The sequence below is a fragment of the Schistocerca nitens genome, chromosome 2 (assembly GCF_023898315.1).
Source record: "Schistocerca nitens isolate TAMUIC-IGC-003100 chromosome 2, iqSchNite1.1, whole genome shotgun sequence".
In the NCBI taxonomy this organism is placed as follows: Eukaryota; Metazoa; Arthropoda; class Insecta; order Orthoptera; family Acrididae; genus Schistocerca; species Schistocerca nitens.
In genome coordinates this window covers 686649934-686668978 of record NC_064615.1, presented here as the reverse complement: position 1 = coordinate 686668978, position 19045 = coordinate 686649934, and the positions used below count along the sequence as shown (strand labels likewise).

Genomic DNA, 19045 nt, shown 5'->3' with positions numbered 1-19045 from the left:
ATTTTTATATGGAACTTTCTCTCCCTCCCACCTTCCGAGTTCAAGTAGGAGTCTCCTTTAGCTCCTCCCATATCAAAGAGAATGGGATTCTGCAGGGCACTGTATTGAGCGTTCCACTGTTTTTGGTCGCTATAAGTGGCCTAGCAGCAGCCCTCCTTATACACTGACGATTTCTGCCTTTATTTCAGTTCCTCAACCGTTGGTGTTGCTGAACGCCGACTACTGGGAGCCATTCAGAAAGTGCAGTCATGGGCTCTCGACTTTGGGTTTCACTTCTCTGCCGACAAGACCTGTGTTCTGCACTTCTGTCAGCGACGGACTGTCCACCCTGACGCTTCCTTTTGTGTTAATAGACATCTACTATGGGTAGTCGAAACGTATCCCTTTTTAGGACTGGTTTTCGACGCCCGACCAACATGGCTCCCACACATTCGTCAGCTTAAGCGAAAGTGCTGGCGGCATCTTAACACCCTCCGCTGCCTGAGCAACACCACTTTGGGGGCAGATCGCTCTACATTGCTGCGCTCTACAAAGCCCTAGTTCAGTCATGACTCGACTATGGGAGTGTAGTGTACGGTTCGTCAGCACCCTCGGCATTAAAGGTACTTGATCCTGTGCACCACTGCAGGGTCCGTGTAGCGTCTGGCGCTTTTCGAACAAGTCCAGTGGCCAGTCTCCTGGTGGAGGCTGGAGTCCCTCCATGGAACATCAGGTGCCACCAACTGTTCGCCCACTATGCAGTGCACATCCATAGCTGTCCTCAGCATCCGAATTACCATCTTTTGTTCCCGAGCACTGTGGTTCATCTCCCGGAACAGTGGCCCCAGTCAGGGATAACGATCGCTGTATGTGTTCGTTCCCTACTGTTGGAACTCGAGTCCTTACCTTTCCAGCGTCTCATGCGGGTCCATAAACAAATGCCTCCATGGTGTATGCCTCGGCCGGAACTATGAGTGGATCTATCACGCTTTCGTAAGGACTCTGTTTCCCCTGAGGCACTCTGCAGTCACTTCTTATCCATCCTTGACAAATCCCAGGGTTCTGAAGCCATCTATACTGACGGCTCGCTGGTTGATGGCCGCGTCGGCGCTGCCTATGCTCACTCGGCCCATGTCGAACAGTGCTCCTTGCCGGATGGCTGCAGTGTCTTGACTGTCGAGCTGGTGGCCATCTCTCGTGCCCTTGAACATATTCGTTCCTGCCCCAGTGTGTCCTACATGGTATGCAGTGATTCGCTGAGTGATTTACAGGCCATTGATCACTGCTACCCACGCCATCCTCTGGTAGTTTCCATACAGGAGTCGGTTTATTCTCTCGAATGATCTGGTTGATCAGTAGTCTTTCTATGGACCCTGGGGCATATCGGAATCCCGGGAAATGAGCTTGTTGACAGCCTGGCCAAACAGGCCACTGGTAAGCCGCTTCTGGAGATTGGCATATCTGAACCTGACCTCCGATCGGTGTTACGCCGCAAAGTTCTCGGGATTTGGGATGCTGAATGGCGCAGCTTAGTTACGCCCAATAAACTCCACGCCGTCAAGCAGAGCACAAATGAGTGAAAGTCTTTTCTGCAGGCTTCTCGCAGGGATCTGTGGTCCTCTGCCGCTTTCGATTCGGCCACAATTGGCTGACGCATGGCCATTTTCTCTGGCGTGCGGCCCCACCATGTTGTCGCTGTGGCTCACGTTTGACAGTGGCCCACCTTTTGGTGGACTGTCCAAATCTCGCCGTTCTAAGATGGAATCTACTTCTGTTTTAGGAGACATCTCGCCGCTCTAAGAAGTAATTTTAATCTCCCTGACTCCCTTCCTTCCATTTTAGGAGACGATACCTCCACAGCTAACTTGGTTCTACATTTTATACGTGACACTGATTTTTATTCCTCAGCTTAAGTTTTATTTCCTGTTTTTTGTCTGCCCGTGCTTTCTATCCTCGTCATTTTAAGTTAGAGATTTTAATATGTTGCAGAGTGGCTGGTTCATCCTTTTTTATCCTCATGATCAGCCAGCCCGGGTCATCTGCTCTACTGTTTTAAGCTCTTCTGCCTGTTTCTTGTATGTCTGTGCTCTTCTTGTCTTCTGTTGTCCCTGGTGTTTCTTTTCTCCCTCTCGAACTCCTGTGATGTCAATCATCGTATGTTTTCAATTTTAACCCATGTACTTGGTGCAATGGAACAAGGGACCGATGACCATGCAGTTTGGTCCCTTTAAACTTCGAACCCACCACCCAACTTTACTGAACATCAAAAACAAAACGATAACCAAATCACGTACATATCTGCACACTTTAGAAACCTAAATGTGGTACTTAGTAGCATTCCCCCTGTGTTGCTTCACCCTATGCAATGTACGTAACTCACAGCTTTACTTCTGCAATGTTCGCAGGAGAGCTTCTGTAAAGTTTGGAAGGTAGGAGACGTGGTACTGGCAGAAGTAAAGCTGTGAGTAGCGGGCATGAGTCGTGCTTCGGTAGCTCAGTTGGTAGAGCACTTGCCCGCGAAAGGCAAGGGTCCCGAGTTCGAATCTCGGTCGGGCACACAGTTTTAATCTGCCAGGAAGTTTCAGATATTAGAATCTCTGAATTCTATAAATTACCATCTAAACATAAATGAATGATATACGCAACTAATTCTAGTAAATGACAAACTTTGTTCCTGCTTATAAATTTGTTGTAGATTAGAAAAAACCTTTATATTACACAGTTTACATTTCCCAAGTAAAATTACCAATCAATTGCTCAAATCTGCTCCTTATTATTATCAATAATGCGAAATGACTAACATCATCTACTTACCAAACACTAGAAGACACTACTTTCAAAGATGGTGGTGTGGGACCTCAGTGGAAATAAACTAACGTGATCACAGCATGATCACAGCCGAAGCAATTTGCGATATCACCGTATGTACTGCGTCCGGTGCGTCGAAGTGATGGTTCTCGTACTCGACCCCGATGATGGAAGAATTCCAACCACAAATAAACTCTTTCAGACACTAGGTTGGCAGAAGGCGGTCCTCTGACTAATATACTCTAATACTGTATTCTCCTCTGAGTGTTCTACAGACGAGAAACTCGAACTCCCAGCCACAAGGACGGAGTTCAGATAACGTCTCAAAGTATGTATAATCCAACCGGCCCGTCGCGACTCTATTGTACTCCAGCACTTAGGTGCTATAATGTCCGTCTTGTTATTTGCTGCGTTTAAGCAGGACCAACACACCTTTGTGGGCGTTCCACCCAGGACTTGAGTTCCGTCTGACATTTCATTTCCACTGTCGTTCGAACCTCTACTAGTATAGGCAATCATTCATTACGCCGTTTTTATAATAATGCCACTCTGTCACCTTTCATGCAATAAGCGTTAACACTTATTTACAAGACGTAAGTGACAATGTCAGTCTCCTTTATATATTCATATATATGATGTGCTACCTATCAAATAATACATAATGTGGTTGTAGATCACGGCAAAGTATGTGGATGAGTGCTTGTACGGTGCAAAATTGTAGCCACCTTACACAATCAGATTATTTGTTGCTAAGACAGAAATTTCAGAACCAGATTATAAACTGTGAACATTTCAAGCGGCAGATGTAGTCTCTGACCATAATTACCTGGTTACCAACTATAGATTAAAACTAAATAATTTGCAGAAGGATAGGAAATTCAGGACGGGGGGCCTTGATAAGTTGAAACAACCAGCGTTTGATGAGCGTATAGAAGTGAACATAGGACAAAGACCGACTGAAAAGGAGAAAGGAATGCAGTAGGGAACGAATGGGTAGCTTTGAGAGATGAAATAGAGAAGGCAGCATAGAATTAAATAGGTAAAAATAATTAAAAATCCTTGCGTATCGCATCTATACTAAAAGTAACTGATGTAAGGAGAAATGTAAAAAAAAAAAAAAAAAAAAAAATGGAAATGAAGCAGACGAAAGGGTATGGAGGCGACTAAAAGTAAGACTCACAGAAAATGCAAAATGGCTAAGCAGGAAGGGATATAGGACAAACGCAAGTCTATAGAATCATGTACAATGAGGTGAAAGGTAGTGACCACCTACAAAAATATTAAAAATACCTTTTGAGTAAGAAGAGAAACTTGTACGGGTATTAAAAGCTTGTGTGGGAAATCAGTGCTAAGCAAAGAAGCGAAAGTTGAAAGACACATGGAATATGTAGAGGGTCTAAGTAATGGAAATGAGGGCAATTATGTACAAAGGGAAAAGGTAGTAGGTGAAGATGAGGTATGAGACTCCGAGAAGAATTTGACAAAGCACTGAGAGACCTAACTCGGAACAAGGCTCCTGAAGTAGATGACATTCCGTCTGAACTGCTGATACGCTTGGAAGAGCCAGTCCCAAAACCATTCCATTTCGTGTGCTAGATGTGGGAGACAGTGGAAATACCCTCAGATTGCAAGAAGAATTTAATACAAAAAAACTGTAGTTGCCGGCTATCAGTTTCATAAGTCGCGGTTGCGAAATACTGGCGAGAAGTATTTACAGTAGAAAGAATGCACTGGTAGAGGCTGACTTTAGGGTGGATCAATTCGGGTTCCCAAGAACTGCAGGAGCACGCGAGGCGGTACTGACACTACAGCTTATCTTTGAAGACATTGAATAAAGGGAGACCTACCATTATATCACTTGCAGATTTGGAGAAAGCTTTTGACTATGTGGGCTGAAACACAGGGATTATGGAGGTAGCACAATTTGCACAGAAAACATATTAGAGCTGTAAAACTAAACAAAAGTTCAGATGGGCGTCACACAGGGTTCTAGCCTATCCCCAATGTCATTCAATCTGTAAACTGAGCGACATGTGGAAGAAGCTAAGAAGGAATTTGGAGGGTAATTAAAGTCCAGGGAGAAGAAAAAAGGACTCGGCGGTTGGCCAATGACATTCTGTCAGAGACGGCTAATGACTTAGAGAGAAGTTAACGGAATGAATAGCGTATTGAGAAGAGATTATAAGCTGCAAGTTTATAAAAGTGGAACTAGAATAATGGAGTGTTCTCGAATAAATTCAAACGATGCTGTGGGAATTAGATCGGCGAATGAGACACCAAAAATGGTAAATGAATTTTGCTATTGAGGCAGCAAAGTAACACTATTGGACTGCAAAATAACTAACGTCGGTCGAAAGAGAGACGATATAAAAGAGCAAGAAAAATATTTCTGCAAAAGAGGAATTCGTTACGTCAAATACAAAATTAATCCATACCACAACGGAACGAGTACTACAGATTACGCAGGTCCAACACATGCGAATTACAGACCAGAAATTCGACGGAAGATAAATATGAAGGCAGGACGCCTAACCAGTTACCTTTCATCGTCTTTTATGCTATCAACTTGAGTCTTGTGGTGAGTAGAAGTGGCAAGGACCCTCATGCTCTTCTATGTAAAGGATATTTTTCCATTTTCGCCATCATTCTGCAGACAAATTTCTGTAGCGGTAGTTTGTGAAGTGCGTGTAAAATAGTGACTAAGTTTATTGTCTGTGTTAGTAATACAAGTAAAGTTTACGAAACAGATGGCAACATCTCATGGTTTTCATTCGCGCAGTTTAAAATGCGAGCGGAACAAGAAAGCTAAATGCAGTCAGCTGCTGTGCAGGATCTAGCTAAATGCCCGGCTCCTGCGATTGATCCCTTCTCTCCAATTATGCAAAAGCTTAGTATGCTATTTGTTAATATGTCTTGTACGTCTTGTATAGTCGACAATGGTACAAGCGCAAAAAGATATGAAAACTATAGTCGATCACATGCCGCAGGCACAGTCTGAAATCTAGACACAGGTTGACTTAATACCACTGATCGTGCAGAATCAGAACTAAATGCAAGAAAAGATGCCTGATCTTATCGGAAAGCACGAGGCCATGTCGAATGAGTTATTAGAGTTGCAACAGGCTCAAGACAAATTTCCGATAGAGATCGAAAAGATAGGTGATTGTCTGAATGAAATTATGAATCGACAGAATTAGGTAGAAGAAACGGTGGCTAGCCTCAGAAAAACAGTGAAAGATGTTTCCTCAGAACAGGAAGGTGAAATCAAAAAGTACACTACTGGCCATTAAAACTGCTACACCGCGAATATGACGTCCTACAAACGCGAAATTTAACCGACAGGGAGAAGATACTGTGGTATGCAAATGATTAGCTCTTCAGAGCATTCACACAAGGTTGGCGCCGGTGGCGACACATACAACGTGCTGACATGAGGAAAGTTTCCAACCGATTTCTCATACACAAACAACGGTTGACAGGCGTTGCCTGGTGAAACGTTTTATGATGCCTCGTGTAAGGAGGAGAAATGCGTCCCATAACGTTTCCGACTATGATAAAGGTCGGATTGTAGCCTATCGAGATTGCGGTTTATCGTATCGCGACATTGCTGCTCGCTTGGTCGATATCCAATGACTGTTAGCTGAATATGGGATCGGTGGGTTCAGGAGGGTAATACAGAACGCCGTGTTGGATCCCAACGGCCTCGTATCACCAGCAGTCGAGATGACAGCCATCTTATTTGCATGGCTGTAACGGATCGTGCAGCCACGTCTCGATCCCTGAGTCAACAGATGGGGACGTTTGCAAGACAACAATCATCTGCATGAACAGTTCGACGACGTTTACAGCAGATGGACTATCGGCTCGGAGACCATGGCTGCGGCTACCCTTGACGCTGCATCACAGACAGGAGCGCCTGCGATGGTGTACTCAAAGACGAACCTGGGTGCATGAATGGCAAAACGTCATTTTTTTGGATGAATCCAGGTTCTGTTTACAGCATCATGATGGTTCAAATGGTTCAAATGGCTCTGAGCACTATGGGACTCAACTGCTGAGGTCATTAGTCCCCTAGAACTTAGAACTAATTAAACCTAACTAACCTAAGGACATCACAAACATCCATGCCCGAGGCAGGATTCGAACCTGCGACCGTAGCGGTCTTGCGGTTCCAGGCTGCAGCGCCTTTAACCGCACGGCCACTTCGGCCGGCCTCATCATGATGGTCGCAACCGTGTTTTGCGACATCGCGGTGAACGCACATTGGAAGCGTATATTCGTCATCGCCATACTGGCGTATCACCCGGCGTGATGGTATAGGGTGCCATTGGTAACACGTCTCGGTCAGCTCTTGTTCGCACTGACGGCACTTTCAATCGTGGTCGTCACATTTGAAATGTGTTACGACCCGTGGCTCTACCCTTCATTCGATTCCTGCGAAACCCTACATTTCAGCAGGATAATGCACGACCGCATGTTGCAGGTCCTGTACAGGCCTTTCTGGATACAGAAAATGTTCAACTGATGCGCTGACCAGCACATTCTCCAGATCTCTCACCAATTGAAAACATCTGGTCAACGGTGGCCAAGTAACTGGCTCGTCACAATACGCCAGTCATTACTCTTGAAGAACTGTGGTATCGTGTTGAAGCTACATGGGCAGCTGTACCTGTACATGCCATTCAAGCTCTGTTTGACTCAATGCCCAAGCGTATCAAGGTCGTTATTACGGCCACAGGTGATTGTTGTGGGTACTGATTTCTCAGGATCTATGCACTCAAATTGCGTGAAAAGATAATCGTATACCAGTTCTAGTATAATACATTTGTCCAATGAATACCCGTTTCTCATCTGCATTTCTTCTTGGTGTAGCAATTTTAATGGCAAGTAGTGTAATTTTTGAGGTACTTAAGAGGAGGAGATCGAGAACTGGGAAAAAGCGAAGAAACAGCAACTGAATCAGGCAATAACAGATGGTGTAAAATCTGCTGTCTCATCCTTATGCTCGGATGAATTTCTTTAAGAAAGGATTAGAAGGAACAAGTCGAGAAATCTATTAAGGTGACCAAAGGAAAGCTAGAATAGCTTCGAGTGGCTGTGAACTGTAGCAGCAAGATATATCAAGCCCCACGACAACAAAGTATAGGCGAAGCATCCAGTTTCGGAAAAAACGTGTATTCGCCATAATACAGCCCCCTATTCTGGCCACAATAAGACGCTACAGGCCAGTACATGTATTCTACACCTAATATCGAAAAGAAAATGCCCGAGTATCGGCAATTTCAGGTATTTAATACCTATAGGAGGACGATAAATCCCGTAGTGTTCGTGCGAATCTTCAGGGTAGCTCTGCCAAGGAACTGGACTGACGCACAAAAGATAAGCTATGTATCAGGTTGTATTCAAGACGGAGCCCTATAGGCAACCGACGCATGTGAATCTGTCGAACTTACAATAAATATGAACCGACATTCTCAGTAAAATATTGGTCTCGCGGAACTCAACAAAAGTCGCATCAAGAAGTATTCTACCCGTCGCATCAACAAGTATCTTACCCTGAACAATTCTCATTTAAGCAAGGGACATTAAGAAAGTACTTCGATAAGTTTCTTAATAACTGTCGCTACTAGGACGATGTGTTAACACAACAGAATGTATTGAGAATATTAAAAGCTAGATTATCGGCCTGTGTCAGAAATCACCTGGTTAATGTTTCAGACGAAAATTTGAAGTAATTTGTATTTGTGTTAAATTCGATCAACCTGATGCAGGAAGCCATGAAGTCCACGTCAAGATCGAATAACGAGTATAATAATGCGAACACTGGTGTCTATCACTCACCAACTGGCCACATAAATGGTTATAATGTGCAAAGGGCCAACCAAATGGATAAAGCAAATCCAGGCAATGTACCAAATGGTAATCCGAACAATAGTTGGAATATCAACACTGGAAACGGTTGTGACTTCCGACGGGCCCGAAACAAATTTAATAGAGACGATCGGAGGTATAATCCAGTCCAACCTAGCAACCACCAACTGTCAACTAGGCAGTTTTAGAACAATACCTTCCGGCAACAGCAAAGACATAATCAGCCGCAGTCTGCACCACACCAGGAGATTGGCACATGTAGACTGTTGTGTTGGCAGAAGAGCCAACAACGTGTTACTAATGGAGGCCGAAATGCACGCGTTTTAGCTCACGCAGGCTGGCGTGAGGAGGGAAGTACTATACTGACGTGAGGTATGGAACATGACAAGGAATTATAATTCAGAAAGCGGACGTAATTAGTTTGATACTTAACTTTAATCCATTAATGATGAACGTCGCTCTTGACGGTACCTGATTCACAATATTATCTTTTCAGAATACATTCTTGAAGATTATGGCGCCTTGCTAGGTCGTTGAAAATGACGTAGCTGAAGGCTATGCTAAACTGTCGTCTCTGCAAATGAGACCGTATGTAGTCAGTGAACCATCGCTAGCAAAGTCGGCTGTACAACTGGGGCGAGTGCTAGGGAGTCTCTCTAGACTAGACCTGCCGTGTGGCGCCGCTCGGTCTGCAATCACTGATAGTGGCGACACGCTGGTCGTACGTATACTAACGGACCGCGGCCGATTTAAAGGCTACCACCTAGCAAGTGTGGTGTCTGGCGGAGACACCACAGAGACACCAATAATGACGGAGGTAACAGACGACGCAAGTAGTGGCTGTGAAGTTCGTCCAACAAACTAATCGTGACTGCCTCGAGTCCCAGTGACGCGTTCAGGGATCTAACAATGTCTACGACCTGCAGTTGCTGGCGCTACGATACATCGATGGAAAGGAATTATCGGAGTAATTATGTGAGGATGTCTGTGTGACATGCTTAATTCTCCCATTCCAGTGTCAGAAATCGTGTTTACAATCGTGGGATGTCAATCACCGTAGCTTTAGACACGGGAAATTCGGCTAAGGTAATATCGAGCGCCTTTTTCGAAAAGCTGTCGCGAAAAGAAAAACTACTAATATTCCAGTGGTGAACTGCAGAATCTTACGAGCCTTAAACATGATTCAAGATTAGAAATTGAAATTGGGAAATGAAACAATTACATTCACGTCCCTGATTGTTGAAAAATTGATGTGGATTGTATCCTGGGCATTAGTAACATACCAGAGAGGGACCGAGGCACCGACTTCTCAGCGGGGTAAGCGAAATTTTGGATCGACGGTGCTTCATTGGAGGTTGACTTAATAAGGAAAGAGGGAGTACATGAGCGGTATTACCATGCGGCCCGCATAAGCTTCATCATCACAAAAAACGAACGCCGAAAAAGTTTTCCCTGAACACAATTAAAGCATCTGCATTTTCAGATCAAGTAATCGAGAAACTAAAGTAATGTATTCACCTCACTCCTGAATAGTAGCAACAGTTATCAAGCCTCCAATTGTCTCATTCGGTTGCTTTTAAAGAAAACTGGGAATTATTAAAAGATATGTCTGTCGTATTGACGTTATGCTACATAGGACATACTGTCACAGCTTATATCCGGTTCCCTGGCGTCTTAAGAAACCTGCAGAAGAGGAAATTATGAACAACTTGTCTCACGACTCAACCAGTTTCACGCCTGATGACCTGATGTTTAGAAGAAAGGAAAGAAATTTACGGACAGATAAAATTCCGAAGGTAGAACATACAGACATACCTTGGGAAGAGAAAACTAGACAAGCTGTGGTTAATCTCATCGAGAAGGCCAGGACCTGCATCTAAATCTACATCTACATGACTACTCTGCAATTCACATTTAAGTGCTTGGCAGAGGGTTCGTCGAACGACAATCATACTATCTCTCTACTATTCCACTCCCGATCAACGCGCGGGAAAAACGAACACCTAAACCTTTCTGTTCGAGCTCTGATTTCTCTTATTTTATTTTGATGATCATTCCTACCTACGTAAGTTGGGCCCAACAAAATATTTTCGCATTTGGAAGAGAAAGTTGGTGACTGAAATTTCGTAATTAGATCTCGCCGCGACGAAAAACGTCTTTGGTGTAATGACTTCCATCCCAATTCACGTATCATAACCCTGTGCAAAGAGGTTTATTACAGAAAACTCAAACGGATGCAAATTCAGGATCGGCGAAAAGTATTGCTGCGAGCACACCCGTGATCTTCATTACTTACCAGAAAGAGTAAGGAGTGGCAGTTATTATAGACTAGACCATTGGTAATTGTGAAGATTCCAAACCCCGGTACGTATTTATTGGCGTATCTAGAAATTCTACGTATCAGATAACTGTATCAACATAGGGATATTAAAAAATGTCATGTGAACGGATTAACCATGTGAAAAGAGCTGTGATGATTAAATTCATAGTAATTAGGAATTACATAGTGAGGAGTGGTGGACTATGATTAAATTTATAGTAATTGTGTTAGGCGTTGGACTATGACGCACTTATAGTTAGATCAAGGTTACTAGTAAGAGACGATATACTACATAGTGAGTACTTTAGAGAAGTAATGTAGGTTATCTAATTAGTAACTAATTAATTTTTTTAGTGACGACCAAGTTAATTATTTTTAGAAAGAGTGTATACAGGGTGAAAAGTATTTAAACCGACAAACTCTGGGTGGTAGTAGGGGACATCAAAACAAATATTTTTCCTAATGTCATTTTTTCCTATGAGGAGTATTTAAACCGGTAAAGGAAGATTTCTCTGGCGGCAAATTACTTAAACCAACAAACACTTTTCCATTTTATGACCAAGAGACAACACATTAACACAACCCAATTTCAATTACAGTAGATTTTCAAAAATGCCTCCATTGACACGTAAACAAAGGTTACACCGTCGGATCATGTTCTGTCTGACACGGCCAAAAACCCCAGGAGTATCCTGAATTGTTCCTGCTGCAGCTACTATCCGGGCAACCAGATCCTCTTCTGATGCAACAGGAGTTGCGTAAACAAGGTTGCGCATCTCTCCCCACACAAAAAAGTCCAGAGGGGACATATCTGGGGATCGAGCAGGCCATGGTACAGGACCACCTCTGCCAATCCACGTTTCGGGGAGCCGTCGGTCCAGGAATCGACTCACACGACGACTGAAATCTGCCGGGGCCCCGTCATGTTGGAACCACATGCGTTGTCTTGAACGGAGCGGCATGTCTTCCAGCAATTCTGGCAATGCTCTGGCGAGAAAATTGTAACAGTGCCTGCCATTTAATGGCCTAGGTAGCAGATACGGCCCAATTAAACAGATCCCAACAACACAGAGGATGGGAATGTAGGATGCATTTCACACTGTTCCAGGTACCACTGCGAAAACTGTGCTCTGGGTGGATAATCAACTGGTTCCAGGTTTTGGACACGCTGTAAGTGAAATGGACGTAACAATTACTCTCGAAGGACCTTGCATTCGTTTGATTCGTCCCCATGTTACGTGAAATGGCACGATTGCTGGTTGAAGGATCCCGCTCCAAATGCTGCAAGACAGCTTCCTCAAATTGCAGCGTTCTAACCGTGCGGCGGCGTCCCTATCCACGTAATCTGCTAAATGACCCAGTGTCACGCAGACGTTGGTTCACTGCAGCAAAGGTCATATGATGCGGGATACGGCGATTAGGATATTGTTGTTGATAAACCCGCTGTGCAGCTAGTCCGTTGTGGTGCGCTACGTAGTACGCACCAGCCATATCAGTGTACTCACTCCAGGTGTATCGCTCCGTTAGTAAACAGAGACAATACGCTATTACACAGGTGGACAGCACTTGCCTACAACTGAAGAGCGTAATACGCCCTCTAACAGCTGAAGATCGTAATACTGCCTCTAACAACTCAAGAGCATAATACAACGTCCACCGGTTTAAATAATCCTCATAGGAGAAAATGAAACTAGGGAAAAATTTTTGTTTTGATATCCCCTACAACCTCCCAGAGTTTGTCGGTTTAAATACTTTTCACCCTTTATATATCTGTATGGCTGTGTGCTCTTGAATTTTAATTATTTATGTTTTAATGTAGGATGTTTTATCCACACAGATTCATGCATGTACCTGAATCGATTGAACTTACTCGAAGGAGATATTAAGATTTTTAATGATGGTGACATTTTAGGGAGTGCAGGAATCATCGATAATGAACAGTTAAATTTTGCTTCATTCTTCCGAATTAGTACAGTTGCAATTTGATTGGCATATAAGGTGTAGATTGGGACTGATTTGATGATTTCTGATCTTAATGAATTTTACTTTCAGGAAGATGAAATCCCTTATATATATATATGTTTGTGTGATTTATTTGATTTCAGATGATCACGAACGTAAATGGAATTAATGAATCTATCTGCTCTAAAGTGAATTCAGATGCGGACGTGGTCTGAAATGAAATTGATAAGGCATAGGAGTTTAAGTGAAAAATGTATGATGAAAGAATAAAAGTGATAAGAAGACAAGGTGATGTATAGTCTTCGTCGGAAGCATTTCCCAGTAGAATATTTATTTTGGAGATACAAAAATTTTCTACAAAGGATTATAATGTGATATTGATGCATAGAGAGAAGGACTCCTAATATGAAGAATTATCTTTCTTGAATATCGGCTCATATGAAAAATTAGTATACGTCGAGTTATTGGTATAAGTTAGAAAAGTTACTGGATGATCTACCAACTTCATACAGCCGAAGAACACCCGTTTGTAATGAAATGATCATAAGCAGTGATTTACTTTAGTAAGACTTATTTAAAAATACATAAAATCCATTGCTATGAAGTGAACACTGACATGGGCCATACCTCTTCCGAAACTCTTGAATTCATGAAGGAGCCGATGAAGAAATGTGATACTAGCCCATTCGTTCGCAGTATCTAAGATAAAGATCTCCGACTGATCCATTGTTTAAAACAGTTTCATGGCCTATTGGTCCTCTTTGATGCCGTGAGGTTCGAGATCATCCCAGTTTCGTACAACCTGGTTCCTGGTTCCTGCAAGATTCGTCCTACATCAACCTCCAAAAGTTCCATTTAGCCTCCAGCATCCATCCATCCATCTGACGACAAACTCCATCCAGCTCCATCAAGCTTCGTCAAATCCGTCTATTCATGCCAATTAGGAGTCTGGACATTCAACCACTTTACCAAACGAAATTAGTGTAACGTCTTAAAACATCCATGGTGATTTTTACATGCTATTTCAATTTCCTCTTTTCTGAGTGTAATTTTCAAAATTTTACTATCCATTTTAACCATATATCGCGAATAGGTTAATGTTGAGGTCTGTATTCCGGGGTTTGCTCTGCAATGCTGCTCCCTAATAAGTAGACCTGAATTTAGTATGATCTTCCATGGTAGTGTGGTAGAGTGAGATATTAGCCTCTCCACATGTGAAAGTCAGCAACCTTGTACCAAATGAGGTAGTTTTCTGTGAATCCAAGCTACCCTGAACATAATATAGAGAAACCCTGTACAGTTGGTTAAGGTATCAAATTTTGGTCTAGTTTCCAATGAACACAGTTAATAGTCATTCATTTTCTGTGAATTAAAAATATTCGACAATAACTTTTAAATTGGTAGCAACCAAATTTAATTGACATTTAAATTTGTTGCTTCCATAAATGGCATTTTAGTATCACACATATTCTGTTACTTTCTGTCTTTTGACGCAAATGTTTGTGCGTAACTGAGCAATAGTCCATATGGATCAAAGACTCATTAGGACTGCGAGAAAGAGAGATAGAGAGAGATTATCTCTGCCTCGTGATACAAAAACTGTGTGGATATAATGTGGAATACTACGTGTACTACAAGCTTGCTTACTTCTGATTTAGCAATTGCGGAGATTATGATTGCAGCGGAACTGTAATAAGCGGCATTGTTGGAAGCTGCCGTTTAGAATACCGAATGTAATTTCATTAATTATGATAACATTTAATATCATACAAGAAGATGATGTATCCTGAAACGTGTAAAATATAAACGTGAAAAATATAAACAAAATTGAAACTTGGCGCCAGACTCACCGGTGAACAAATGAACATTGACTGAGCTGGGATACACAATAATCTCAATTACAGTCTGTTTTGGTGAAATGTAAAGTGCTTTTTACGACCAAATTTCTGGAATTATGTGTTACATTACGTGTGCTTTAGAGCACTTCACCAGAATGCTGAGGAAAAAGGGTTTTCCATACAAAAACGTAAGTAAAAACGAATATTTGCGCGAAATATCACGACGAACTAAATTACATCTTAAAGCATAAAATGATAGGTTAACTCCTAACACAATTTCTCATCAACATCGTTCGGTTGCAGTTGACAAGCTACCAGTACGAAATAATACGCAAGTGGTCCTGCAAAACCATGCAAACCGAATGTAAAGGTATTAACTAACAGAAACAAATAGTTGTTTGAATTAAATATTTCCGTAATTTTGTAATCATTTAGTAAAAATGTTCACATTACAGATTAAATAAAACAGAAACCCACTGACGATGGCACAGAGGTGTTGAAAAATGTTTGGGAACTTTGAAATAACGGGGTTTTGCGTAACTGGCGGACCTTATATCCAACAATCTAGAAAATACTGAACTCAATGGATTAACTCTATACATGTAGGCAACTGCATATCGAGTAAGTTACTATACAACAACAATATTCGCCAAAACTTCAAACCAAGTGTTTTATGTTGTGTTCTGCCCTGACACTTTTACGAATAAATTACAAAATATTGTTCGTTAGATGAGCAGTTATATTACTGAACAAAAATATTAAATGAGGAGTTATATTATTGAACAAGAAAAGTTCATCCTCACCTGAAAGTCAACCAACCGTACTTCTGAAACTTCTTCATTCGTGTACTTAAACATCATGTTGTTCTTCCAGCAGTCACCGTGGGTCAGAACTGGAAGCTTTGTTTGCTTCTTGATCTGCTCCATCCTTTCATATGTAACATCCATGTAGCGGTTGGCAAATGTCCTGTATCTTTCTGAATATTGTTCGTAGCCAGGACATTTTTCAAGCTCATTTGCTAACCCATTTATATACTTTGTGGCTAGAGATGCCTGATACTGCAAAGTACTTTCATCCGTGAACGGGTTTAAACTATATTTGTCCTTGTAATGGGGCTGTTTGTTGAGCACATAGACTGAAGCAGCATGCAGCCTGGCGTATGCTCGCAGCACGACCGCACAGTGTTTGAGGTTTAGCGGTTGGCCAGCCTGAGCCAGTTTGAAGCCAGCCGCTGACAGGTCCTCCAACACGAGAAAAGTCACGGGCTGCCGACCCCATTGGTAGCACCTGGCTGCCAGCGGCCGGAACTCCTCTTTCTCCAGCGCTGACAATTTCTCATGGACCTGTGGTATTATATCATGCAACATCTCTGCCTCGGTCTTGAATATATCTAATTTTTCTACTAGATCCTTCAATCCACCAGATTCAAGAAGTGTTTTCACTATTAGGGTTTTCTTCTGTGTCTCTTCATTGTCTTCATATCGCAGAAAGACAGTTAGTCTGAACATCAAACTTGAATAGCCCAGTCCTTCAGCATTTGCGTACTGGACATTCATCGAATCGATGGTAATTTTCTTTCGTTCTGCATTCTTCAAGGCAGATTGTATGAAATCGTGATTTATCCATGAGGGTGGAGGAACTCGGGTATCAGTTGATGACTCCATGATGTTATCTCGTCTCTGAACCAGTTCTGTAGACAGAATGCAACACTGTATCACAGCCTACGTAGATAATCACTATGACGCACACACACACACACACACACACACACACACACATATATATATATATATATATATATATATATATATATATACTCCTGGAAATTTAAATAAGAACACCATGAATTCATTGTCCCAGGAAGGGGAAACTTTATTGACACATTCCTGGGGTCAGATACAGCACATGATCACACTGACAGAACCACAGGCACATAGACACAGGCAACAGAGCATGCACAATGTCGGCACTAGTACAGTGTATATCCACCTTTCGCAGCAATGCAGGCTGCTATTCTCCCATGGAGATGATCGTAGAGATGCTGGATGTAGTCCTGTGGAACGGCTTGCCATGCCATTTCCACCTGCCGCCTCAGTTGGACCAGCGTTCGTGCTGGACGTGCAGACCGCGTGAGACGACGCTTCATCCAGTCCCAAACATGCTCAATGGGGGACAGATCCGGAGATCTTGCTGGCCAGGGTAGTTGACTTACACCTTCTAGAGCACGTTGGGTGGCACGGGATACATGCGGACGTGCATTGTCCTGTTGGAACAGCAAGTTCCCTTGCCGGTCTAGGAATGGTAGAATGGTGGGTTCGATGACGGTTTGGATGTACCGTGCACTGTTCAGTGTCCCCTCGACGATCACCAGTGGTGTACGGCCAGTGTAGGAGATCGCTCCCCACACCATGATGCCGGGTGTTGGCCCTGTGTGCCTCGGTCGTATGCAGTCCTGATTCTGGCGCTCACCTGCACGGCGCCAAACACGCATACGACCATCATTGGCACCAAGGCAGAAGCGACTCTCATCGCTGAAGACGACACGTCTCCATTCGTCCCTCCATTCACGCCTGTCGTGACACCACTGGAGGCGGGCTGCACGATGTTGGGGCGTGAGCGGAAGACGGGCTAACGGTGTGCGGGACCGTAGCCCAGCTTCATGGAGACGGTTGCGAATGGTCCTCGCCGATACCCCAGGAGCAACAGTGTCCCTAATTTGCTGGGAAGTGGCGGTGCGGTCCCCTACGGCACTGCGTAGGATCCTACGGTCTTGGCGTGCATCCGTGCGTCGCTGCGGTCCGGTCCCAGGTCGACGGGCACGTGCACCTTCCGCCGACCACTGGCGACAACATCGATGTACTGTGGAGACCTCACGCCCCACGTGTTGAGCAATTCGGCGGTACGTCCACCCGGCCTCCCGCATGCCCACTATACGCCCTCGCTCAAAGTCCGTCAACTGCACATACGGTTCACGTCCACGCTGTCGCGGCATGCTACCAGTGTTAAAGACTGCGATGGAGCTCCGTATGCCACGGCAAACTGGCTGACACTGACGGCGGCGGTGCACAAATGCTGCGCAGCTAGCGCCATTCGACGGCCAACACCACGGTTCCTGGTGTGTCCGCTGTGCCGTGCGTGTGATCATTGCTTGTACAGCCCTCTCGCAGTGTCCGGAGCAAGTATGGTGGGTCTGACACACCGGTGTCAATGTGTTCTTTTTTCCATTTCCAGGAGTATATATATATATATATATATATATATATATATATATATATATATAAGAAGTTTCGCATCTCACTTGCTTTCGTACTATTGGAAAATATACAGCTGTTTTATCCATCTGTCTACTTTGAAGGTGGTGGAAGGTATCTGTTTTACATTGTTTCGATTGAGTATTGCAGTGATTCAGTTGACATGCCATAGGTGCTGTTTGATATCAGTAGACACAGATACACTGTTGAGAAGCATTTAGCGGCGTGTGTGTCTCAGTTTTAACTAGCCAGGGTTATGTGCAGAGCCAGAAATGTATCTTTCGTGAGAAACCAAATGGCTATAATTAGTATTCTAACACTGTTCTTCATATTGATGAGATATCACACTTCGATCTCGAAAAAAGTTCAATAGTTGAGCTATCACAATGGGATTCATGTGACAAAAGAAGAGCTGAATTTCAAGTACAATGTTCAACAATGTGTGATTTATGTACACGAAATGATATGAAATAGCGTCTGTGAATGATTTGATAACTTCCTTAAGCAGTAATAAGAAGACCTTGGTGGCGCTATTTCTAATTGCGCGCCTCACTTGTGCGATATATTGTAGTTCACACATGAGGAAAGTAGTTTTCTGATCTAAGGGAAATCATCATTACACGAAAAGGTTAGAAGGGAAAACTCCCCATCTCATAATTGGGCCAAAATGCCGTCACGATACCTTTTTGGACTATAATTTTTCGAAAGATTTGTGATGGGAAATTTGTCTTTGCACATGTTGCAGACGTGGTTAATACCTCAGCTCGAAAACAAGGGCATCATATATCATTCTTGACTACAGTAGTACAGAGCAGCAGCACACGTTTTCCTTCGGGTGCCTGAGTCCCTTTATGAAAAATTTCAGAATCGCTGGATTGGGTGTGATTTATCAACATCTGCACCCACTGAAACGGCCACTACGAAGCTCGGACCTTACCACGCCAGACAACTCTTTATGGAGAATAATATGGTTCCAATTAGCTCAACATTGGTACAAGACTAATGAAGCACTCCGT

The 19045-nt window shown here is 43.3% G+C and overlaps 1 protein-coding gene across 1 annotated transcript in view; it reads right to left on the bottom strand.

The window, feature by feature from the left end:
* The window catches only part of LOC126234558 (uncharacterized), a 51143-nt gene that overhangs the window by 17212 nt on the left and 14886 nt on the right, over positions 1 to 19045 (bottom strand). Inside the window, exon 2 of the mRNA XM_049943261.1 lies at positions 15582 to 16468. Coding sequence (XP_049799218.1) covers positions 15582 to 16442 — 861 coding nt within the window. The 5' untranslated portion in view covers positions 16443 to 16468. The remainder of the gene's footprint in view (positions 1 to 15581; positions 16469 to 19045) is intronic.